This window comes from Anneissia japonica, unplaced genomic scaffold (genome assembly GCF_011630105.1).
Source record: "Anneissia japonica isolate Jap-2015-1 unplaced genomic scaffold, ASM1163010v1 scaffold287833_len2544123_cov190, whole genome shotgun sequence".
Classification (NCBI taxonomy): domain Eukaryota; kingdom Metazoa; phylum Echinodermata; class Crinoidea; order Comatulida; family Comatulidae; genus Anneissia; species Anneissia japonica.
The window spans coordinates 2,399,057-2,426,655 of record NW_022757233.1 but is presented as its reverse complement, the minus strand read 5'-3'; the positions used below and the strand labels follow the sequence as shown (position 1 = coordinate 2,426,655).

Below are 27,599 nucleotides of genomic sequence, written 5' to 3'. Positions count from 1 at the left end.
ATGAACCATAACATCGGAGTAACCCCCTACTCTTCCGAAAGGTGCAATGGGTTCATTAAAGTGCACACGAACCAGATGTATACACTGGACCTCCATTTTAAGTCCTTATCCGAGAAGTCTTGGTTCTACCAACCGAACCATGGGCGAGGAGCGGCTGGAACCAGCGCCAATGTTAAAGGCCGTAGCTAGCGGCGCCCCTGCCTTACTGCTCGGCCACTCGACTCGACACCTTACCGCTCGGCCACACATGGGGGTTTTTTTGGCGATTCCTCTAAAATCAGATAAAATAAAAAGATATTAATTTAGCATAAAATAAGTAACTTGTTATTCTAATTTAGAATAGCTAACCTTGTAATATTACTGGAATAATAGCTAATACTAATAGTGATATGAAGTTCACATATCCACTGCATTAGTGCTTAATGCACTACAAGAGAAAGGAACCAAAAAAAAAAAATATATAAAATATAGTGCAGTCTTTAAATTGTAATTTGTTCTTGTTTTATGGTTTGCATGGCAAAGTAATAACATATATGTTGAAGCTATGTAATTTGTTCTTGTTATAGTATAACCAGCAAACATTTCTTTCAGCTACATCGTAGGCCTAGAGCACAACATTTTCATATCAACATTAAGTATCAAGCTTACAGTACAAGAGGCTAATGGCCACAAAATTTATACTGAGTATGATGTAGCTACAATAGGGTACTAAGAATAAACAGGTAAATCATTTTCTGCGGCCTACCAAGACACTGATTGACATATATTGTATAGTCTGGATGAAGTCAACAAGAGAATCCTTAATGGACCTTTTAGATTATTTGGAGAGCAAGACCTGACGATAGATGGTTCACCACTGATGTGGTTTGTGATTTGTTGTTCTCCGATCATAAACAAAAAGGATTTCTCGACTTCCCTAAGTGTTAAATATTGTTATCGTAATATGACCAGATTATTGCATCACCTTCAGATCTGTCGTTTCTGTTCCCGTTATGATAAGTACTGTATGACTTCTGGACATTCTGAATCCACTGTGTATAATATCTTCAGTGTCAAAGAGAGAGACCATTTGAAGGCCGCACAGACAACTGTATACTATAATGTATACATATTACTAAAATAAGGTGGTAAGATAACAAGTGTTACTTAATTACTCCCAGGGGCCTACCAGGCCACTGATGAAAATTTGTAGTTCAGCCTGGATGACGTCAATGGGAAAATCTGTAACGGATCTCATTGAATATTTGAAGTTGCAAGATCTATTTATTGACTGTAGACTTTGTTGTTTTTTTTTTTTCACTTGTCTTGATCACAAACAACGTTGGTGTTTTGACGTGGTTGTGTTAATCCACCCTCAACCACAGCGATAATCCACTGGTACTGTTGTTAGTACTATTTTTGATGCGTAGTAATCATAGCTTTAACCATCTTATTATGTAGTTTATTCCTGTTAATCCGATCTTGAATTATAAATTGAGGATTAAGCAGGGTTGAAGCTGGCAAAAAATATGTTTTGTTGGATTGCAATCCTATCTTTAAAAAAGTACTACCACGAACAAGAGGGCGTTCTTCAAAAGAAGGCAAAAGGCATTCATGAATATGGCACCCCCTATCTTGTACTATGTTTAACATTTCATTACATACATACAAAATTACTGCAGTCGGCCCTCCTGCAATTCTGTTCTCTTTAGCCAAACGAACGACGGAATATAAAGAAATCTGAATGCATTCATGCACTGTTGCAACACGTGAGCTTCTTCACAAATAGAGTGACACAGGGTCACACCGTATACACATTTGGTAAACACGGCCTAGCGACATTGCTTCTTTACAGGCCTCATGAGCTACCGATCCTAGCTAGTCTAGGTCTAACGGGCCTTGGTAGGCCCAATTTTAGCCCAACTTCTTCAGCCGTTTATAATGATTGTTTCACTTACTGATTCTTTACTCAATATCCATGTACATAGCACATATTTATAATAGTTAAAACAAAAAAACTGTGCTCTCAAATATGATTAATTTGGCTAATTGAAAATAATTTGCCAAATTCGGTATATTGATTTGGTGAGCGACAGCTTGAACCTTGATTAAGGTGCCAAATTCAGCCTGTCATCTCCACTAGTTTATTAATGTGTTATGTTGTCTTTAATGTTTTTAACGAGAATGGATCTAAATCTGATCCGAATATAGCCTTACTATAATCTAAAGAATGTTACCATATTTAGGATATACTAAATTTACCGTGAAGCTCTGGATGTTGAGAACTAGATTGTTTGTCCCTCCGTAGTCATCATTGCAAACATGGGTGAAACTTAAGATGTTGGTCAGACCAAAACTAAGCAATTGAAGTGAAATATATTAATTAACTATTTAATAGCACTATTAAAAAATGATTTATTTTAAAATTAGGCATATCAGAAATCTATCGTTTTTATATATTTTTTTATCTGATATAATATTCTTACGATTGTGGTAATTATACTATTGTTTTTTTCTCTTTTATTTAGTCAAAAGGCGCCCACCCTCCGCCTCCAGCACAGTTAAACAAATTCAAGGGAGGGCCGCTCGTGAAGAAGGAAAAACGTCAGAATTCATCACGATTCAACATTTCATCTAATAGAGAGTTGACCAAGTTACCTTTATTAAAAGGTTAGAAGTAATTTCTTTATTTTCTAAATGTAATTGATTTCTGTATCTTATGTTTGCTTTTATGCGTTGATTTGTTATTTCCTTCATCCAACAGCAAGGAAAAATCTTGTTGATATCCAACTTATTCCTCTAAGTCTAAGACACAAAAAAAATCGGTAATGGTTAATGAGATACAGATTCTGAATATTTAAAAACTGGGGAAAAGGGCATAACCAACCTTTTTCCCTAGTTTTTAAATATTCGAAAAACTATATCTCATTAACAATTCGTAAGTTTTTGTCAGACACCCTTTTCGTGTTTTAGAAAAATAGTTGTGAAACTTTTCATCAATTGTTTTTACTTTGGAGCTTGAAAAATTTGGTTATCTTGCATCATGAATTCATCTAGTCCAAGTGGTAATTTTGTCCCTGAAAGAATCATTCTTAATGTATAAAATATAATTTTTATATAATAAAATTGTAGACTAGGTTTTATAGTTAGAGTTGGCGATTATCAGTGATTTCCTCTAACACATGATGTATAAGATTGAGTCATTCATGGCATAGTCTAGGCTTATTATATATATGACCCAGAAATATTTTATGCATGTAATAGAACATACTGTAATGGCCGTTTTATACAAACATCTATTACATATGTTTTAATACTATTTTTCTTATGAAAATCCTTTTTTAACCTGATTATTATAGCCACTGAGATTATTGGGTGTAATTAGTGTAAAATGAATGCTTGTACAGCAAGTATGAATTTGAAAATTGTGTATGTGATGCGTGAAACTCGGCATCGCTTTACGTACTCATACTGTATGGCAATATATGAATGGAATTCATTCCAATTCGCACACGTTTCCACTTGACTGGTCTTCTCTATGAATCATTTTCGCTGACATTGCTGTGCACTTAGCAGGTTTACACAGAATTTTGCTATCAGTATCAGGAATATAAGGTGGTTTTTATATTCATGTACATGTTATTCTCATTTGATTGTATCTCAGTTGCAGATCCAGAGTGAGGAAGTGGTTAACATGAAGTGTTCTAACTTTAAAGACTTTAACTTTAAATAATATTGAATTAAGTATTGGAATTATAGTTCATTACCTAATTTGTGACAGGGCTGGAAAAAGTGCACGACCGCACATGAATGTCCTGGAGGAATTTTTTGGGTGGGGGAGTGGGGTGGTTAGGGAAAAATAAATAAAGTATTGTGTATGGTGCTGGAGGTTTGTTTTTTTTTTCGAGATACTGTAATTTTCATGGTCGGAGGCACAAAGATTTTTTTTCCAGCCTGTTGTCTGATATTATGGCTCCTTAAGATTGGCAATGAATGAAAAATCAATATGAATTAAAATATTATTCATTTGCCAAATTTGACTGCCAATGACAAACCGTATTTATCTTACCTTAGCCGTAATCTCACTGGACTATTCCAGTAAACTAACTGACAATTGGTTAATTTAACCGAGTGGATTTTGCCTAGTAAAACTGACCGGGTTAGTTTTACCAAGCTAAAAAGTAAATGCACACACGTAATTTACAAATTACAAAACTTTTATTAAACATTTACCAAGATACTACTAATCAGAATAGTCATAGTATAATTCCAATTTAAAGTTAAATAAATTATTTTATAGCAGATAAATGTGTTTAAAAGAGAAAATATCATGGTGTGTGGCATACAGTCTCGTACGCCATGCATGTGGCGTATAAATTAATAGGCTAATTACTTAGAAATTAATTTATAAAAAGATCCATAAATTTGCTATAGCATTATTTATAGACTAAATGCAGGGGATCTAAAGTTAAAATTTTGATCTTTTAAAATTTGGTTTTAGGGCTAATTTTTAGACTTCTACAGGTTGTGGCGTATGGGACATGACAAAAAAATCCCCATCTAAAAAATGTAATTTACACCGCATACCGCAATAAATAAAGTCACATGATCAGGACTGAATATTGGCTTATATAATATCCCATCATGTTGACTGGTAACATTAACAACTGTGTATAATCAATCCATTGGTAAATAAATAAAAAAATGAATAATAGTTTGAAAAATAGTAAAAATCAAGAAAATCATCATTTTTGTAAAAAAAGGGCTGAAAAATATATATCATTTTCATGAAAACTTGATGTAGTGTTATAAATGCAGTTCACCCAAAACCAGGTGTTTCGATCATAATTCGATTTGGCCACCTTTTGACTTTCTAATATGGAATCGCCCTCAAATGAAAACTAGAATATGAAAGCAAGCTAAAGCTAAGGTGAACCTGTCTATACCTGAGCATTAGACTCATACTTTATAAAAGATGGTTATAAGAATGGTATGAGCATTAGAATACAGTTTTAAGTTGCCATGGCACAACATGGCATTATCATTTAAATTAACCATTCTGATCAGAATGTATGGTAGCCATTGACACACGTGTTGGCATTTTGACGATGTAAAGAAGTTAAAGGGCTGCCCAATTTGAAAACAATGTCCTTGCAAAGCTTTTCTTTATGAATTGATTTCTAGAGTCCATTATGATATTGTATGAGTTATTCAGTTCACATCTTTCCACTCTTATTTCTTTTCTTTCATTCATTTCATTACCACAAAAACACAAAAGGTGCATTCCCGCTCAAATCACCCACCATGGTCATGTGACCCTTGGATTTCCTCAAAAAAATTCTAAAAATACCATGATATGTCAAAAGAAAGAATCCAAAATTTCAGCTTCAATTTCCAAGCGGTTTTTAAGTTATGACATTTTGAAATTTAGGTACCACGTCCCCTTTTTCATGCCTGAAATGGTTCCTTTAACATTGTATGGTTTTTACGAATCTATATCTGTGGAAATAATGATGATGAAACATTTTAAATTGCTACATAGACTGAAATTTGGCCTCTCTTTCAAGAAATACCATTGAAATTTGTGCACATTTATTAGAATGTTGCTCTATGTGCCACCCAAATTCCCCTGAAACATTAAAAAAAAAAAAAGATTTTTGCTTTTTCGGAGGGTCGTATCTTATTCTTTCAAGTGAGGAAATCAAAATGAAAAATGTGATGAATATGCTCATACTAATGTACTACATATACTGTACAGGCATGAGCAAACCCACTTGCCCGATGCCCGGGACAAGTGTTTTTTTACGGTCGGACAACAAGAATTTTAGGGACCACTCGTCCATGGACAAGCACTTTTAGAATAGGCTACTTCACCATGTAATGCATAATGCTTTCACAGTACTTATAAAAAGCCTGACTCTTCACAATGCGCAGCATATTTTAGTAACAAATTGTCAGCGCACAAAGAGAGATCAAACAGAAGACCGACTATGCTATGGTTACGCACAGCACAGGGTTCATCAAGTTAGAGTCAACACTCCTGCGATTTATTGACGGTTTAAAAGAAAAAATGTAGGCCTACTCAATATAAAATTTGTTATTTTCTGCAGTAAAGATTGAAGTAAGTAAAATTGTCTTCAGGACAAGTGCATTTTTGAAAGGTGCTTTTGTCGGGGGACAAGTAAAAAAATATGAAATTCCCTCATGCCTGATATATAAAAGTTTGCAAGGAAATTAGAGCAATAATGAATTTATGATGGGGTCATGAACATGGTTGCAGTACCATTGACCCTAAAATACCTAATAATTTGACTAAACGGATGACCCTGGTGACACTTAATATTAATTATGAAATTTATACGAGTACACAAATACACATATCATCAATGTACTATAAGTAGCAAGTTTAAACTTTAGTGTGAATTGATTTTTTTAAAAATAGACAGATTTCAGTGTATTATAAATATCAGGTCAAAGTTCAAATCACAAATAACTCCGAATTATACTTAATTAAATCTAGTTTAATAAGGTTAAATGGGTTACTATGAACATATATTTTCATTCAATTTTTTTTTTTACCTCATTTTGTATTAATCAAATGCAAAAATATTAAACCCAATAAAAAGTCATTTAGTTTTACGAAAAAAGGTTAAATAAAAAAAAAAATTAAAATGATTTAATAATACAACTTCATACAAAGCTAGCCTTTGTAGGGTTATCTTGTGGCATCATTTTAATTTCCTAATTCATCGTTGTTAATAAGTTATAGGTATATTAAATATGTCACTTAGTTACTGATTTAGTTACCATATTTCGATCCACCGTAAAGAGTCTTTTATGCAACAAGAGGTTTCTAGATGGATTTCTTTTTTATGTACCTCAAATTGAAGCTCCATTTGATTGGTTGCTGATCATTCTCTATCGTCATTACGGAATTCACTACTAGGGAACATTAAACTGTCACTAAATATACATATTTTCAAGAGTAGGCTAATAATAAACCTTAGCTTAATCGCATATTTTGAGCATCATTGAACGTAATGTTGCATTGTAAATATTGAAGTATATAAATTATCTCATCTATGTGTCTGTTTAATTCCAATTCAAAAGAAAAATTCATGAACCACTACTCCTCAATTGCATATTCTGAACACCACTGAAAATATTTTTGTATGGTAAATATTGTAGCTCTATGAATTATGCTTAGACCAGACTTTTTTTTATATCTTGTTTCACGAAGTTTTGTGAATATAGTCGGACGAGGACGGAAAAGAAAAATTTATTTCTTTTATTTTGCAAATAGTTTTGCCAAAAACATCCAGATGGAGGAGAAAATTTATTTATTGGCCAAAAATAAAATTTTATATTTATTTGAACTCATTATTATTGGCTGGCGGAAGGTACGCTAAACAAGGTATAAAGAAATTCTCGCCTTAGTCTACGTATTGTTATATTTCAATGCTTAATCAAAATAGTTACACACAAGGACAATATTGATTTAATTTATTTTACAAAGAAATTCCCCAGATTAACCAATGTCTTGTAAAATTGTAAGTCTAGATAATACTAATGGACTTTTTGACATCCTAAATTATTTTGTCTTAAGACTTCCATCTGTTATTCATTACAATTTCAATGAATAAATACTCTCTATTAATTTGAGGTAAAAATGTTTGATTAATGAAAATGATTGATTGGAACATAGCTGATTAGGTAGAACATGAACAGTGCTACTGTAGGTAGGATGAATAGAGGCATCACTGATGCAACGTTTGCTTTTTAAAATATAATAATTATTATATTTCAATTAATAGTGTGAGAATTCTTAAGAAAATTCTAGTCTTTGTGAATTATTTGAGTAAGATTTATTTTGGCTATAGAATGTAAAAACAAGGTATGTTAGTATTAGTTTACTATACCAGGGATGTCACCACGCTGGTCGGCGGTGGACGGGCCCGTCCAGCACTCAACATTTCCGACCAGGACTTACAGGCTCCCGGCCATCACTATTATTTCAACAGTTTACAAATTGTAACAAAATAATTAGTTTACCTAAACACAATAGACAAGCTAACCAGATAGATAAAGACAAGAAGAATACAATAAATGTTTCCGTGGTTACGTTAATTGTAACAAAATACTGCACTGCCCTGGTATTCATCGCTAACTTAACAGCCTAGGCCCAGTTGAGTCATAGCGAACGTTGTGGGCCGGCATGACACGGTTGCTGTACACACTCAAAGGTTAAAGTTCACAGGGAAATCCCTGAACTCCAATTAGAACGTCAATCAGCACATGCCTTTTCTTGTCTGCTAGCTGTAGTACTACTCACAGATACTATATTCAACATCGCACTCATTTTTTAAGAACATAATACAACCATGTGTTCGTCCGCAAATATGCAACTAAGGTACAACACAACCACACCGGCCCAACCGCGGCCACACACACACACGCCAAGCATGTGAAGTTGACAGTCGGATCGATGCTTTGTCGCTGGGATTTATTCATTATTATTTTTTAATCTAAAACAAAGCATGTCAACTATTGAATTTAATTTGGCCTACAGTAAGTCTCATCTTTATCTGTTTTGTTGCATTCCTCAAATTCTGGCCTAGGCCTACCTGGGCCTAGCCTAAAAAAATCGCATCAGCTAGCCTTGGGCCTAGGCCTGCTCGACTTAGGCCTTTTGGTTTTTAAGAGCTTTCACGAATACGGCGAAATTCAGTGAATTAAGTATTCACGTAAATGCTGTAAGTTTTTCGGCCGACTGCTTTGACGATCTAAGTATTTAAAGCCGTTTAAAAGTGATAAACTAATTAACTAAAATGGATGGTACACAATGCTCATTTTATTTAAATATAATTATCTGTAGAAAACTAATGGTGAGTGGTAAGCTCTAAATAATTATAGTGGATTTTAAGGATGGAAAAGTGGGTTAATTAGGTGGTTGGAGCGCCATGAAATTATCTTCAGACTGGGTGGAAAACTGCAAGGCCAGGTGGCCCTGCCTACCATACAGTAACTACATCCCTGAATTATATCCTGGTTTCTTTCAAATCGTTACACTGTCGCTACAGTGTTTTTCAGCATCAACAAAAGCTGTCGGCAATGGTGTGTAGTGATTGTATATGGAAACCAAGATACTGAATTTTTTTAACTATATAAAAGATTTCAATACTGATATAATACAAAATTTAATTACCAGTAATTATTTGTGAAAGGAGATAAATAAGCGAGTTTGCGAATGAGTTTTTCTTTAAGTAGGATAGGAGGCGCCCGAGTCCGAGATGGTTGAGAATCAACAAGTGCTGACCAGTTTTCACTTAGATCAATCCCTGGTTAGCGACGAGGGCGTATCCCCATACTTTGGGTGTGGGTGCTGGCTTGGCTTGGAACTTTCATCTTTATTTTTTTTTTTTTTTACGCCTTCACATTTCCAAGTATCTCTACACTTGTTTTTACAGTGGCTAGAGACTTTTTGTATTTTGCACCTTATAAATTTGAAACCATTAATCACCTTATTGGCTAAAGAGTGTGAATCTTTCTAAATGAACTTTCTGTTACTTAGTAGTATATAACAGTTAGGCAAGACTTTCTTTATACCTTGTTTAGCAAACCCGTCGACTGCAAATATTGATGATTTCAAATAAAAATATAATTTTATTTTTGGCCAATTAGCGCACCCGCTGCCACGAAAAAGTGAAAATTTCAGAAAAAAATAAAAATTTTCTTCATTTTTATAACACACTTTCCTGCCTTGAAATCTCCAATGATAATATAGTATATTTCTTCTTAATTATACAAATTTGAAGCATTTAACTAACCACCCTATTTAACATTCACCAGTAAAATTTTGTTTTTATTTTCTCCTCCGTCTGTATGTTTTTGGCAAACTTTGCTAAATAAAAAAACAAATTTTTATTTTTATTCCGGCCTCCTCTGATGATTTTTAAAAATAACTACGCAAAACAAGGAATAAAAATGTCTCACCTTACTTGGCTGGCGTTTATTGTTTGGCTTTATCCTACCTGTGCTTGATTCCTGTTATGCACCCCATTAATACACTTGCGTGCATTAGCTGAAAATAGACACCATGAAAATCAAAATGTTGTTTAATTCTTATAAAAAAAAAATAAAATGAAATATTTTTAGGCTGTAGCTTTAAGTGTATGTTTGTACAGTGTTTGTTATCTTACTAAATGCTCTGCTTATCCAAGTTTTACAGGTAAATCTTTAATGCAGGTGCAAGCTATTACATGTCTTCACAAAATATATCCATGAATGTACTTTATGTATGTTTGTGCATTTATTATCTACAAACTTTGGCAAATAAACATTCCAAATCCAAAGTTATTTCATTGAATTCATAGTACACTTTGAATGCCATTGGTGTTTACGTAATTCATTTACTTGATTTTTTTTTAATCTAAAAAATTATTTTTATAGGTTTAAAAGTACAGAACAGAAGGATTTATTATTTTTTCTATTTTCTAATTTGTTTTAAGGTGTGTCCACACTATTAAATTTTATGTGACAAATAACTGTTGTGCCCTTATATGGGCATGATGTCATATTATGTCAAAAAATGCGCAAATCACAGCTAATTGTCACATAAAATTATAGCGTGATCACAGCTTTATTTGGCTGAATTTGTTTATTATTTTCTTTCTTTTTACTTTATTGCAGACTTATCTAAAATTAACAAAATAAAAACATTTTAAATTATATCTAATTGCTATACAATGATATACTACCTCGTGCATATTCAAACCTTATACAAACGAATGTCTTTCATTGGTTAAATTATAGATACCTCACCAGCCGATAGAGAAGACTTGTTCATCCAAAAGCTGCGACAATGCGGAGTTTTATTCGACTTCATCTCGGATCCACTGAGTGACCTGAAATGGAAGGAAATCAAGAGGGCGTCGCTGAATGAACTGGTTGAGTATGTGACGCATCAACGCGGCGTCATATCGGAAGCTATTTATCCGGAAGCTGTTCACATGGTATTTATTTATATTTTAATTTCAAATCGTTGTTAATAGGACGGTCATTCTTGGTTATCCAACCAACATGTCATTTTAACAAGGATGATCATCCTGTACAGATGTTCATTTTGAGAGCCTAAATATGATCACTCAAAATAGGGGGAGATATAAACCTACTTTCATGAAAGATGGCCTATTAATTTTGTCCAAGGATTACAGATTAAACACTTAAAAAATGCTGGCATTTTCTGATGGATAAATGTGACTTCATTTCTACAAACTAAGCTGATAATATTAGTAAACTTTAGTAAAATCTGAATGGTAAGTATTATTTGGTAAGAGTAAGTAATATGACAAAAATTACTATAATCTATCAAGTTTTGGAATAAAGGATTACTTTACGTTACTATTATACCTCACATTCTGCTGTTTAATTTTACTATCAATTATTACCAGTGCCATAGTAAAGTAGGCAAAGTCATGCCTGGCAGACATTCTAACAACAGATTTTTGTTTAATATTTTGCCTGCACTGAATGTCTTCAAGCTAAATCTTTTATCAAAATGCGTGTACTTCCAACCTCAAGTAACAACCTACGTCAATGGATTGCGAGATTTATGTGCAATTAACATTGTTGTAAAATAATGTAATGTACGAGAAAATGTTGCTACATTTCTGTTCTTCCTTTCAATCCATCTATATTCTTGAATTATTGACCTTTCTACTGGACGTGACCTTTGCAGAAGGCACCGTGATGTCGCCAACTTCCCAAGCATTCCTTACTTCGGCTTCTCGGTGCATTTTCTCAATTCTGATTGACTCATCTTCGAAGTAGATGTAGCTTGGTGATAGTAATCAAAATGTCTTTTTTTTTAAGCTTGAAAATTGAATAATGTTACTACATCTTGAGCTTGATTTTCAAACATCAATAAATCAATTGTAAAAAACTGCCTCTGTTTTATACATTATGAGATTTTTTTAGACTGAAAAACAAAACAGTTCTTGTGAAATAAAAATATCTTTTTCCTTGTTTCATGTCAATAAAGTATCTGCATTCAAGGAATTTGTATCGTTTGAGTAGCATCATTCGCCTAAAAAATTCTATTGCCTTATTCGGTCTTTCTTTTACAGTAGTTACACTGTACTTAAGATCTTTGTGTAGGGTATCAGTATTGCTACCAGTTCCTTGCAGGGCAAACATTTGTTGTCAATTCTTTTGATTCTCGTATAAATGAGTGATGTTGATGGATTGTTAAAAAAAAAAACCAAAAAACCAATAACCAATATTATTTATTGCCAGTCAGTGATGAATGCCTGTCACAATCCAATTTGTTATTGAATTGATCATATAATTATTCAAGTTATGAATAGTTTTCTCATTAATGACATGTTTATACAACATATTTTCTAATGCATTATGACACCATTTTTTATTAATAATTTTTTTTCGTTTTAAGTTTGCAGTGAATATGTTTCGTACTCTCCCACCTCCCTCGAATCCATCTGGCGCCGAATTTGACCCGGAAGAAGATGAACCAACGTTAGAAGCTGCTTGGCCACACCTACAGGTACAGTATGTCATTATTCATATCCGCTTTTGCTTATTTAATTATAGTAATTAACATGCTGCGTGGTCTTTTGTGCGAGTCTGCACAAGAAATCTCTGGAGACATCCTCTATTAAAATGATGTTCTTGAGAAGGCTACCAGAGGAGGTAAGATATGTTTGACTGGGAGAGAAATGTACTAGCATCGGCTTGTGATATCCAACCAACATTTGACCAAAAGCTCTGCTAACCGTATTTGTTCACATAACTAAATGTATTTATAATGAGAGACATAGAAATATGAATGTCTATATTGAGTGTTTTTGTAAAGATTATATGTTATTATTATTATTAGAAGATGACTTTTAATAGCGTCTTTATTCATCATGTGTTTTCTTTGTTTATAACATATTCTACCATGTTAATATAAATTGTAAAGACCCATTATGACATGTACTTGTACTTGATTAATTATTATTGGGTTGAAGACAATATTATCTACCTAGATGAAGTGGCTTCTTTAGAACTACAAGCTGATGTTGGATCTTTACATGTACAAGTCTTATTTCACTTTTGACCTTTATAAAAACACAATATATATTACAAACCGATAAATTTGGTAGCTTGGTAGCCAGTTACAGTTAAAAAATTCGTAAATACGATGACGACAGTGCTGGACAAAAAGCAGACTGCTTCACTTGCTGGGTTTTTAGCATTATGGTGAATGCTTTGGGAAAAACACTTTTTTCTTCATACTGTATAGAACCACTGATTATATGGCCTTGAGTTGACCTTATTCTAGATTTCATTTACTAATAAAAAAAAAAATAATAATAATAATAATATAATATAATACACAATATAATATAATATGATACATATTTTCTATTTCTTTGCGCAGACATGAAGAGTCTTGCAGAGTCTAGCCTGTTAATGGCTAATGGTCTAGAAAACACAGTTTAGGATACTAATGTACTGTAGCATAACTGCCAAGTAATGTAAATATATAATCAGGCCTGCTTGCCGTCAATTATTCATGAATGCAAAGCTTCTGTACATATGCTTAATTTTCAATCCTTTCTTTCGTGTATAGTTACTATGGTTACCTATATCCTAGTGATTCTTCTCGCAGTGATAGATAACTGGCAGTGAACGTTGATTAAATCTTACCGGACTGTTAATAGGCAATATTAATAACGAATGCAATAGAGTGCATTTGGCTATTATCCCCTATCATGTAGTATACATGATGGTAAGTGGGAGAGAGCCTAATATTGAGGAAGTTAATTAGAAAGTACCCGTAGGCTGGCCAGGAAATAAACTCTTGTGTCTTGCTTTCATTGAGTTTCCTTCTTTAGTGGGATAATTAAGCAGAGTGACCTTGCTAAGACCAGCTGTATATGATGGCACTTCTCACAAGGAGGATATTGCTATACAACTAATATCAACATCAGAGTGTGCTAAGTCAAGACAGGGAGTTGTTGTAGTGACTATAAGACCCTATAAAAATATTTATTAGTTTATTATCCTATGTAGGCTGGGAAAGTGATGATATAGGGAGGCTTTTTATTTTTTATTTTGCTAAAGCCAAATATAAACCTCAGGTTGTTTGCTGGTGCACTGATATTCAAAGGAAAACATGATTGAGATAATACAAACAATATATACTAAATATTTACTAATATAAATTTTTTAATTTATATATTTTTTTTCAATACCATAGAAGTCATGCAGGAGGGTGATAAACTAAAATTTTTTTTTATTGGCCCTAATGAACTCTCAGGTCAAGATTAGTGTATTATGACTGCTATTAGTAGAAAACCTAATATATCAAAATAAATATTCAGATCTTTTTTCAAACAAAAATTTCAGTGTTAGTAAGATTTTTTTTTCAAAAATTTATTTCTTACCAAATATTGAGATGCAGGGTTTGGTATTTTGGCTTGTATGATAAGATTATGGATTAATGGATAAGTTGAAAAATGTGTACATTGCCTTGATTAATATTTGATAATCATCATCATGTATCCCTAATTACCTGCTGTATAAGCCAAATTATTATTATTATTATTACCCATACTTACTGTAAATTGTAAATGTCATTGATATTTTGCATCTAGGGTAATGGGTCAGAAAACTATTATACTTTTTTCTCGACCACTGACCTCATTAAATTGGATGAATCTTGCGAATTGAGATTTGGTTACCAGTGGATGTGTTTACCTCTTGTCTAATCTTCAGTGTTTGATTATCGCTTATACTGTAATGGACGATGGTGCTACGATGTGATACGATGACTTCTACTTAAGTCATTGTATTACAGCAATCAATTGTCCTGAAGTTGTCCTTTTGCTTACTTTTAACATAAATTTTCCCAATAATATCTTAATTAGACCAAGTAAATAAAAAACATAATTTCTTGAGATTTTGAAAAAAAAAAAAAAAGAGAGAATGAGCACACTTTTTTTTTCTCCGAGATTGCAAATCCATGATGGTCGATGGGAAACTACTATTAATTTCTCACTTTTACCAAGTAGACACCTTGAAAGCAAATAAAAGAAGCAATAAACATGGTTCATACAGTGACAAGTATCCCCAACCATGAACGATTGTGAGAGGAATTTTACTAATGTGATTAGCTAAAGTTTTGTACATTTTGTAAGATATAGGAAATTAAAGGGGGGGGGGAAATGGTGAGGCAGAGAAAATGGATGCACAAGGAGATGAGAAACTAGAATTTTTTTTTAATTGGCCTTTTGCATTAGAAACCAAAATGCAGAGAACAATGTCTTATCTTAACTTAATGATATAACTCAACACTTTATGTACAATTTTTTTTTTTTACTCTGGCTTTCGTCCCCACTGCGTAGGTGAAAGCTAGAGGAAATAAATGTATACTTTAGTCTTTAAAATGCCGAGTTCTATCATCATTTATATTGTCCAAAAGCAGACTAACACAGATACACATTTTGTTTATCTTAATTAACTTGCACAAGTATTCAGGGACTCGTACAATAAAATGTTTTTTTTTAAGTAATAAGAAATACTCGGATATAACACTTTTTGAAAATCTACTTTTAGCTGGTGTATGAATACTTTTTGCGGTTCCTTGAATCACCCGACTTTCAACCAAGTATAGCCAAGAAGTACATTGATCAAAAGTTTGTTCAAAATGTAAGTGCTCTTTCTTTATTTCTTTTTTTAAAAACTTATTTTGTAAATTTGCTGTCTCCTAATAGTTACGACACCTTTTTGAATAAAAATAAAATTATTAGCATATTTACTACTGTGAAAAAATTAGTATTTCAGGAAGATTTTTTCATGTTTGGCTCTGTCACAAAATATTCCAAATAAGAATTTAACAAAATACAAATTTTCAGCATCTTTTTATATTTTTTGTTTCCTATTGAATAATATCATCAATACAAGTTCCAGCATCTCTGTGTTTACTTTAAATTACCGTATATACTTGCGTATAAGGCGACCCACGTATAAGGCGACCCCCGATTTTGAGAAGATTTTGGACAACTTTTGCATGTTGGGTGTATAAGACTACCCCCTGTTTCATGGTCGGAATTCCTAATTTTTCTGCTTTTTATGGTCCTGATACTTCACTAAACGGAGCCAGATGTAAGGCTGATCTTCAAAATAATACAATTCTAGTATAAGAGTTTAAATGTTTATCAAAATTTTATTTCCCCTTATTTAAAATTGCGTTCATTCGTACTAACATTTAATAGCTTATTGCAGTAAGTTCACTTGTTAATGACGCACCGTAGAGAAGACGAATATTGTATGTCGTGCGTATAAGACAACCCCCTGTCTTTCAATCGTAATTTGCTATTTTAAGCCTCATTTTATACGCAAGTATATACGGTAAAAGTAGAATTACTTCCATTCCAAGTGATTTAAATTGAACTCCATCTACCCTAGTGTTATATTGATTATAACATCTCATTAGAAACTACTCTTTATTATTAGTAATTACATTTATCTACCCTGCTTCCCAGAAAGAAATACACATTATTTCATCTACATAAAGTGTAATGATAATTTACTATTTCTTCATATGTCATAGAAAAAAAAAATTCTCTTGTTGAAAATTTACCTAATGTTCCTAAACCAACAAAAATATCCAAATCACATCCTATTTTTCATTTCCAAAACAATTTCATAAAACATAACTATAAAATACAATATAAAATGAAATTACACTGAGGATATTGAATCGCACAACCTTTATTTGAATTTAATGTTGTATTACTTATATAAATTTTTTATGTATCAATTTTCATGTATCAATCCTGTTATGGGCGACACTGGTCGCTGTTGGCTGATGTTGAAATAAATTTAAAAAAACAAAAAAAACAAGTGCAGCCTTCATCTGGATGGACGCTTGTTAACTAATTAGTATTAGTCTATTATTACAGGATTCAAGTTTAAATATAAAACTATAAATTGACTTCCAGAAAAGTAGGCAGACCTTTTACTTAAGGAGAAGGAGCTGCTTTACTATATCTGTATCTAAAGCAATATTGTTTTCTATTGAGAGAACAATGGATTTCTCAGTGAAGTTACTTCATAAAGTTAAACAATACGTACTGATTGGATTTATTAGGTGTAAACACCAAGAATAGCCCACGAAAGTCTGAAGAAGACTTATTTCCAATGGGGTCCTTCTGGTGGTGATTGGGCAGTACACAGGGAAACAATCCCCTACTCTTTTCTGAAGAGTGTACTGCGTTCTTTAGTGTGCATATGGGTCATAATGCATACAGGACCAACAGTTTAAACGTCTCATCCGAAAGATGGTACGCTATCATAACTTTGAATAATTGCTTTTGATTTTACTTAGCATGATTTTAAATAACATAAAGCATGGAAAAATATAATATTGGCAAAAGGAGATTAAAAATGAAAATAGATTTCTCTAGTCTTCTTGAGTCTTCTAAAATGAAATGAAATTACAATTACAACTTAATAGAATAAAAGACTAACTAATGAACAAATAGCAAACATTAACAAATATAAGAAAAAAAAGACTGTAATTAGACTAACATGTTCTTTAATTAAAGCCCTTTGTTATCTAAATGATTCCTAAAAATAATTTTTAGAATATTCAAAGAATAATAATTTTTTGTTTCATAAATTTGTTCTTTCATAATCAGTTGTAAATTTGAGCAGAAAACCATGCAATGTGACTATTTGGCATTGCATAGTATACCATAGCATGCTACATACTTTCCCCATATACATTTTGAAGCCTAATTCTAGTTTAAATGAAGAACTCATTAAGATATTCATGACGTCTTTCGAGTGTTTTAAGTACTCTTCATTAGATGTTTACATGTTTACCCACGTTGTTTGATTACCAAAAAAAAAAAAAAAAAACTACTCAAGTCTGTAATAAATTGGACATTGTTTACATACATCCGCTAGCTAATGAATTGGCGCTGTGTGTGATATGTGGATGAGTAGAACGACCTAGCCAAATCGTTAACTCTGAATTATATTAATCCCTCTTTGGAAGATTCTGTATGTAAAATTATTAGTCAATTGTAATTAGTACATCAAGTTAGATTAATGAGGGTGTTGAAATTGCAAGGAATGTTTAAACATTCACATGATTCAAACCTGATGTGTTATTATGTTGAACTTGCCAGGCATGTTGTAAATTGAATGTCATCCATTCTGATTCTGTTCATTTAATACTTGTTTAGTTTATTACCTCCGCCAATGAGGTTATGTATACATACCGGTCTGTGTGTCAGTTAGCAAGATTATGCAAAAACTAAAGAATGGATCCTCATAAAATTTAGTGGAAAAGTAAAAGAGATGATTAACTTTTTTATGTTTCCCCCTTGAACGAAAATAAGTATAATGGAATCGCCCATACACGGCCTGCATTACACAGTATCTAGGCATAGGGCAACGGTATGCACTCTATGGATTGACAGCTGTAGTTTGTTAGTTTTTTTATTGACATTTGTATTGTAACCCTTTAAGTTAGTCTCGAGAGGGGAAAAAATGTTTTAACTTTGAATGAATTGAATTTTATAGGTGTATTTGTTGTGATGTAAAAATTAGTTCCGTTAAAAACAGGCTCCGGAGATAAAAAATGTGTGATATCAGAGTTCGAAATAACGCAGGTCCGCCGGCCAATGACTAGTAAAATGCATGGCGGACCTGGTAATTATCCCAATAACAAGTCCGCGTGACCAGTTAAAATGTCAATGAAAGTCTGACGAAATACCAAAAGCTTTACTCATTCACCTCTTAACGATGTCTTTACAAAATATTTCACACAGATAATGTCAACAAGATCGCTATTTTCTGTTTATTGTCATGTTAATGTCTGCTACGAACAGCCTTGGGCTCAGTCATTCAAGGCGAACCGATGAACATCACGCACTAGCTAAACCATGGAGGAATCCATGGCTAGACGTACAGAGGGAAATCACCTTGTCCGCAAGGGGAAGTTGATTTCCGTCTGTGAGCACCGTGAATTTAAAACATCCATGTCATGTATCCATCCCACAATGCAACGTGGGATAAAAGTTAATAAACAATGCAACGATTTTCAGACGAAATAATGCAATAATTACACCCTGTGAATGAACCGTTCGTACAGTCCCAAACAGATTATCTGTTAATTAAAACGACACACCAGTAAAATGTTAAAGTGAAAGTTACGCCTTCCATTGATTTAATAAAGTGCATTATTGCCTTATGAATACTTAAAAACGACTGTAATCAACCTGAAATGAAAAAGGAACTCAAAGCAATTGTTTCTACAACGGCTCTTTTTCAGTAGACGTTTAATTCGGATGTGGTGTGTCATTAGATTATCAGTCTACATATAAATTACACTCACATTCCCCAAAAACATTGCTAATTATGGAGGGAATTTGCAGGGAATGAAATTTAAATTTGTTAGATTTCTGTTTAGATTTGACTCTACAACAAAACCACAAGGGTTTCTTATTCATTTTAATAAATTTATTTAATTAAAAATGTATCTGTTTACACTAAGCTTGTTCCTGTCAGCAAACTGTCACACACTATGAAACTTTGGGCGATCTGACGTCACCACAGCCAAGCACATGGGATTTTTGCCCAGCCACATGACCCCACGAAAAAAATTAACCAATGAGCGGGCAGAGTTTAGGTGGCACGACCTGATATTAATTTTCAGTCGCAACGTGACCACGAAGAATGTGTTGTGTTTACAGTTTAGAAAAAATGTCAGACCGAAAATGCACGTAAAAACAATAAAAGCATTCATTTTATTAGTACAGTAATACAATTTGCTGTGCACTACAGCTAAACAACAGGTACTGTACGTATTATATGTTAAATGTTAACTTTTTGTAGGCTAGTCATACCGAATTCACTGGGTTATACTAAGCCTAGCGTCTAGGCTAGACCCTAACTGGCCTTCCTTATTCGGAAAGGATTCAATAGAAATGTTCCACAAACCGATCTTTCAGGAAAACCGAACATCGTATTGTGAAAGGGATTGAGGACCAGTAAAAATATTAATTTACTGTCCACTTGGCTAGTTAAAAAAAACCTTAAGGGAAACCCCTGGATATGTTGTTCCACTGACTTTTCTAGTATGCAGAAAGCATATTTTTTCCATCTTTCCCACCAGTTTTTTAATATTCACAAATTGTATTTCATGAACTGTTTCCGAGTTTCTTTTGTCAAATGCTTTTTTGTGTCGTAGAAAAGTCAGTTGTACAACATATCAAAAAGAAAGTTTTTCCTACGGAGCCTGACTTTAAGATGATAAAGGAAGGAATCGCTTTAATTTACCCTTCTACTTAATTCAGTGAGGCAACCAGAAATGCACAGAGAGGCTACTATAGTAGGCGCTGGCTAACCGCTTGTTTCATAGTTTTAATTTTGTGTATTAATTAAAATTTTAATAAATTGTTTTAATTATAATCATAAGCATACAATATAATTAATGAAATAATAAATGATGTCTGTATTTTGTAATTAGTATCATGCTTCATTTATAGTTAATCTGAAAATGGTGTTAATTTATACCAAAAATTACAATAAGCTTGTCCTTAAATCTATTTATATCCATGTTGCCTTATCTTCATAATCAGGTCTTGTGCTTTTTGAATATTTGTTTAATGTCCTGATTATTCTGGTTTTATATTTTGAAATATTTTAGTGTCCAATCTTTCAATTTGATTGCAATAATTAGAATAAAAGAATGATAAATAAGCTAATAATTGGTAAATTTTGAAGTTTGTCTTTGAAGTGAATTATATATTAATGGTTTGATTATTGTTGTGAGCTAGATATCTTTAATAGTTACAATTCCAATCTTGCTGTAAATTTTGTGAGCAATCTTTAATTAAAGAACGTATTCCCTTGAATCACAATATTTTTGAAAATTTGCGAAAATGATCCGAGAGACATTAAGTGAAAAATTACAAATGGCAGAAGTGTTAAGACTGGCTGTAAAATACATTGATAATGTTAGTTCTGCTAATGACTTCATCATGTTTTTTGCATATATTTACCGTTTACCACTGCGAGTCACAAAGCGCTTCCCATTACTACCCAGGTCAATGGTAAAAGTAACGATGCGTGCAACCTCCCAAGCTCCCTATGGAGCATTTTCTTTGACAAGCATGAATATTAAGCATGGATCAAATAAATTGAAGAGAAAATTTGCATCCTAGTACAATGTTTCTATTTTTTTTTTAAATCTTGAGCAGATAGAGATACAGCGGTGAAAGGAAAGCGATTTTCTATTCTCTATCAAGCATCAAAAATTGAGATAAGAACCCTGATTGATATTTCAGACCACAACTACTGAGTCAAATGTTCCCGATTGTGTTTTTTCAACACATAATTCGTTGCTCATTATAAATATTGACAATCTTTTTATTGAGGCCAGGTTCATAATTTGATTGGATTAGCGTCACAAACGTAGATTTACCAGGCACGCAGGTCTAGAGAAAGAAAGTGCACGACCGATTGGTGGATGGAATCTTTGCGCATTATCCTGTAGGATTTGCGCATTGTCCTGTATTGTTTGTATTAGGGATACAAACAAAAAAAATTCAAATTTATTTTTGTTTTGTTTAGAAAACCACCACTTTCTGGATGCATTCTATTCTATAATCAGAAACTGCTCAACATGATATTGAAATGGAGAAAAATTATAAATCTTCCGCATAAAAAAAATCCTAGTAATTTGAAAAGAAATTAATATTTCAAAGATAAGGTTATTTGAATTGTTGTTTCATGCTAGTTAGAATTTTGCTAAAAAAGTATAGTCTGTAGTATAAATTATATATTATTTATGTATGCAAAACTGTGAGTTCTAGTGGAAGGCAGTTTGTATTTAACAGCTGTATAGTCGGTGTTTATTTGACCGTTATCAAAAGCTTATGGAAGCTTCAACAATTTGATAAAAATTTAGCTTGAATTAAACATATGAAAAATAAATCTAGAATTGATGAACACATCCTTACGGATTACGTTATCTTATATTTCCTGTTATGGTCGCAATTTTAATGTCCGTAATCTCCTGTATAGATCAACCGTTTATTTTGTCATCTACCGCCGTTCTGATGTTTCATCATAAAAAAATGATTAATATGTACAGTATTCATGTAAAGTACATCATTGATTTACTACTGTTTTGTGTACAGGCTCCACTAATAATATATTACGTACTTTACCTATAAAAAGCTAACTGATGAAAAAAAACCACTTTTAATAGCAGTAGCTGTCATGTACCATGTATGTGGTTTCTACTTTTTAATAATGAAGTAGGCCGTTTTGTATTTCATAATTACAATGTCAAAGTTCAACAGTCATGATTGATTTTGCTTTTGTTTTAAAAACAATCTAGAATATTGGTTGCATTATTCTGTTAATTAATACACCATCAACAACTAATATAAAATGCAATAAATTGAATATATGACATCTTAATTTATTTTAAAAACAAATTAAGTATATATTCAATTTTTATTTTGGATAGATGTGTATAAGAGACAGGTCAATCTGAGTGATCATCATAAACACCATCTGTTGCGCATGCCTTGTCGTGTTGTCGCTATAGAATCACATCAGCCAAAGACATTCTGTGCGTGTGCCTAGCCTAACTTATAACCTGCATTTAAGGTGTGTAATTAATTAATTAAAAAATTAAATAATTAAAAATGATGCACATTTTTGTGTTGAGATGTTAGAAAAATGGGACTATTTTAGAGCATGCTCGGAAAAAAGGGATAATTAAAAGAAATGTTTAGTTCCCCATCTTTTGTTTAAACAAGTCTGTCTGTTAGCAAGGGTCATCATAAATTAAAAAAAAAAAAATGTGTGTGTGTGCGCACTATCAAGATCTCTTGGTCTCCGGTTCAATTCAGCAGGGGGGGGGGCTGAAATGCAAGTTACGACAGCGCACGTCTTTCAGATGAGACGTTTAAGCTGATTACCCTGTGTTCATTATGTCCCATTTTCACATTTGTACACTCTTTGGAAAAGAGTAGGAGACTGTCTCCCTGTATGCTACCCAAGAACCCCACTGGAAATAAGTCTTCTTCAGACCTTCTTGGGTTATCCGTGGTGTTACACTGAATTCATCCATCTATCTGTCCATCCATTATTTAATGAAATTCACTAATATGGTATTATGTGTTTCTTGGAAATTGCAATAATGAATATCACACCGACAGTCATCATGAGTTATAACTTTGTTGATAACACAACATCTATTTGATAAGACATTAAACAGGACTCAAAATTTGTGCTAGCAAACTAGCAATTTGCTAGTAGGTTTGTCATGATTTCTAGGTAAACATTCACAAACCAGCAAATAAAAAAAAAAATGATTGCTGGTTTGAATATCTATACAAAATCTCTTCTAATTAGCCTAAAGTAAAACAAATTTAATAAAATAAAATATGAAAGAAAAACTAATACAAATTTTTATTTTATTTTATTTTATTTATTTTTTTTTTATTATGTTTTTTTTCATCTTGAACACCGGGAACAAGATGTGAAGTGCGCCACCAACATTAATTTTTTTCTGTACGGAGGCTGCGTAGTGATTGGCTTACTACCTTAGACTTTGCAACAGGCTAAACCTACCTGCAGAAAGAAAATTCGCTTCTTTCACATGTGCTTGTTGACAGAAGTCACGGACGATTCGATCGGTAGTTTAGTAGTATAGTTAATTTGGTTTTATTTAAATAATGAACATACAATGTTTTAGGTATGATAATAATAATGTACTATGAAGACAAATAATAGGTTACAACCTAGGCTTCAATTGGCAGATGTTTTAGGCCTAGCCTACTAGACCCTAGTCAGGCTAGGCCTAGGCCTACTAGATACACTAGACTAGCTAGCGGCCGCCTACGAAACGGCTAGCCCCATTCTAAAAGACCAAGGCCTATTAAAATAAATATTGTGCAAACAAGTCTTTTATGTAAAATTTAGTTTCTGTTATGGCCTTTTTCTGTCAAAAGATTTGGCTTGCCACCAATGCAGTTTTAGTAATCTCTATTTTTGTAATCTCTATTCTAGCATATAGCTAGGCCTGCCTAGGCCAAGGCCGAAAAAAAAAAAAACCACCCCTGCCCCTGAACATTTCTGAGGGTGTGACGTTAAACAAGTATATTTTTTTGGCTGGCCTTATTGGAATTTTCAAAATAATGTAATATAAAATTAATATAAAATAAATTTTATTTTTAATTATATTACAGTATTTTGAAATATTGACATCTTTAATATTTAAAAAAATCACAGATACAAAATATAAATTGAATATATGACATCTTAATTTATTTTAAAAACAAATTAAGTATATATTCAATTTTTATTTTGGATCTGATTTTTTTTTTCATATTAAAAATGATCTGAAACTGAGGTGAATGAATGTACAAGGTATAGAAATCAGTTGCTTATACTCAATTGGCTATTTCTTTGTGATATTTATTGTACTACACTCACCATAACAGAAAATATTATTTTAAGTACATCATTAGTTGTTATTTTCAATATATTATTCTAGTTGAGCAACTCATTTTGCTAGTTACATTTTTTACAACTAGCAAATTTTAGCAATAGGTTGCTAGCAGCTAAAAAAGTAAATTTCTAGCTGTGCATTACACTTAAAAATTCATGAGTTAAGTGGGGTAAATAGAGTACATAGTGGTTAAGTATATGATGATGATCTCATTGTAATCATGTTTACTTTTAATAGGCAGATAATTATAATTTGAAATTGCTGGAGAAGCAATCAAATTATTGAATCTATTTAGATCCATTGATTATGATCATCAGTGTAGAAGTAACATGCAAATTAGATTGTTGCGAATGTTGTTAATTGCTTATCTAATTACATCTAATTCATATGTAATGTTTAATTTAAGCTTGACAAGTAGAAGAAATATATTAAATTAATAAATAAGACTAATCAACCGATGAATTTCATGTCAGAAATTGCCGATCATATTGCCGAGCCAGAATTGCCACAGTACATCAATGTTTTGCTGACATAGGTCTAGGTTTCTTTGCTTCAAAATCTGATTGGAAAGTCAAAATTTTGACTAAAACAGGCCATAGCCAAGGAAAATGGTCGTTGGTAAAATAGATGTTTGTAAAATATTTATTTTTAATAGGCATGTACCTCCATTTAAAATCACCAACACTTCGGCATCATGACTTATCAAGTTGATATTTGGGAAATCCCATAGATCATTCAGGGCATGCGCATAAACATGCATGAACAGTTTCGAAGCAAACAGTCTATGATCATTGCCCGCACATGGCACGCTAACGATCGTGTTTTTAATGAAAAAGTGAAAAAGATATATACCATACTAAAGATAACACTAAAACGAACGCTAAAATGACATTTCTTCAGCAATTTTGTTATGTAAAACATAAGTATTATACTACACTATTAAAAATAATACATGTACAACCATTCTTTCACAAACAATGCAAATAAAATTACAATCTGTAGATGACGATGTAAACTTGTGTGTTTGGAAAAATCGTAGTTTATAATATACTGTACGCCCAGGTAGTAAAAATTTGCAGAGACCTAGAAGAATTTAAGGTTGCTGACCTAATGTTTTCCCAATTTCATGGGCTGGATTGATCAAATTTTTTTATCGTCATTGTTAAGCTTTGTATATACTCTCAATTTTCATCTAAAAAAGCGTCACGTGAAACATAAGAGTTGAACACGTTAAACTTTTTTTGATACAGTTTTAATATTACGTGATATGACATCATCAACCTAACATATGGGCACATCACATTTTTTGTTACATAAAATTTTATAATGTAGACAAAGCTTTAAAGCTCTGTCCAAGCTATTAAATTATATTTTAGGAAAAACTGTTGTAGACCCATATATAGTCATGATGTGGCTATATATGGTCATGATGTGATGTCATCATGACCATATATAGGCATGTCACATGTTTTCGTCAAATAGAATTTGATAATCTGGACAGGGCAGTACTTTTGTTTGTTCAGATACGTGCTGTTGTAGTTTCAGACTTTTAAGTGGATGAAATGAATACAAAGTGGAAGCTCTGGAACTCATTACCTGCTTGTGTCCATGGAGCATCTTTTGTTCCTGCATTTAAGCAACAACTGAAAACCTATCTCTTTTATACATTCATTTCTCACAAACTGTAGTTTAAGACTATGAAGTAGTTTAAGTTTTTTTCCCCTCCCTTAAATTCGCAACTCCCTTACTTAAGCCGGCGTTGTCATTGGGATTGTGCAATTCCCTTCCCTTATGTGTTGCGTGTTTTTTTTTTTTTTTTTTTTTTTTTTTTTTTTTTTGCCATTTTTGGTCGCTGTCTTTGCTTGTTTTATTTTTTAAATTTATTTTATTAATTTTATTTATTTTAATTTTTTTGTTTTTATGTTTTTTGAATCTGATTTTGAGTCGGTATACTGTCAGCACCTTGAAACAATTTTATTGTGGAAGGCGCTCTGCAAATACCTTACCATTACCAAGTAACTCTAATTACTTTGTGGTGTGCAAAACAATTTACTAAAAGATTTAGAATTTTAAAAACTATATTAAGTTTATCTAATAATAATGGTTTTTTTGGGGTTTTTTTTCAGTTACTAGATTTGTTCGACAGTGAGGATCCACGTGAAAGAGACTTTCTCAAGACTACTTTGCACCGTATCTATGGAAAATTCTTAGGTCTCAGGGCTTATATAAGAAAGCATATCAATAACATATTTTATAAGTAAGTATATGATGGTAATTTTGTACATAGAAACTGCTTCACTAGTGATACACATTAAGGTATATATATATTTGAATAATGTAACGTTTTTCTTCTAAAAAATTAAAGGTATTAATCATTATTTCAAGGTTCATATTGATTGAAAATATTTTTCCAGGAGCCAAAACAGTTGGGTAACTCATCTCTGATAAATAATAAAGGATAATAAAAAATATTTAAAATATGTAATATTCCTATAATACATAGTTACCAACTGTCTCACATCGTGCGGGAGGGTCCTGCATTTCAAAGTGATTTTGGATGAAACACACATTTTGCAGAAACACATGCGTGATCATAAATTTGTCCTGCATTTAGCTCAAGTCCCTTCGTGATAACGACTTATCAGGAATTCGGGGAAAATGTATTTAAAAATAGAAGAAATTGGTGTTATAAAAATGGTCATGCAGTAGCTTGAGTCATTAGAGACCTTTTGTTTATCTTGTTCGAGAATCAATTCACCGAGAAAATTTCTCTTTCCCTACCAAAACAACAAAGCCAACCACACACTTAGTAGAATTTAGTAGTCGCGTCTGATCTTGCGCGTTCATTGTCACAACCAACCGTTGATTGTGTGACTGGAAACCGACCCCCACCGGGGTTCTGCCCCTGAACCATGGGGACCCTGGCAGCCTCTCCCTCCCACATTCAGTCACCCATTTCAAATTTTTTAGGTTGGTAACTATGTATAATATAAATTTAATAAAACAGTTGACATACAAAGTAATATTATAGATTTCTGTATAGATAGATTAATTGTATAAAACCCAAAAA

General features: G+C 32.6%; 1 protein-coding gene across 1 annotated transcript in view; it reads left to right on the top strand.

The window, feature by feature from the left end:
* Positions 1–27,599, top strand: part of LOC117124529 (serine/threonine-protein phosphatase 2A 56 kDa regulatory subunit gamma isoform-like) — a 51,459-nt gene that overhangs the window by 11,496 nt on the left and 12,364 nt on the right. Inside the window, exons 3-7 of the mRNA XM_033270785.1 lie at positions 2,508–2,649; positions 10,792–10,991; positions 12,431–12,541; positions 15,601–15,693; positions 26,656–26,786. Of these exons, the coding sequence (XP_033126676.1) occupies positions 2,508–2,649; positions 10,792–10,991; positions 12,431–12,541; positions 15,601–15,693; positions 26,656–26,786 (677 nt within the window). The remainder of the gene's footprint in view (positions 1–2,507; positions 2,650–10,791; positions 10,992–12,430; positions 12,542–15,600; positions 15,694–26,655; positions 26,787–27,599) is intronic.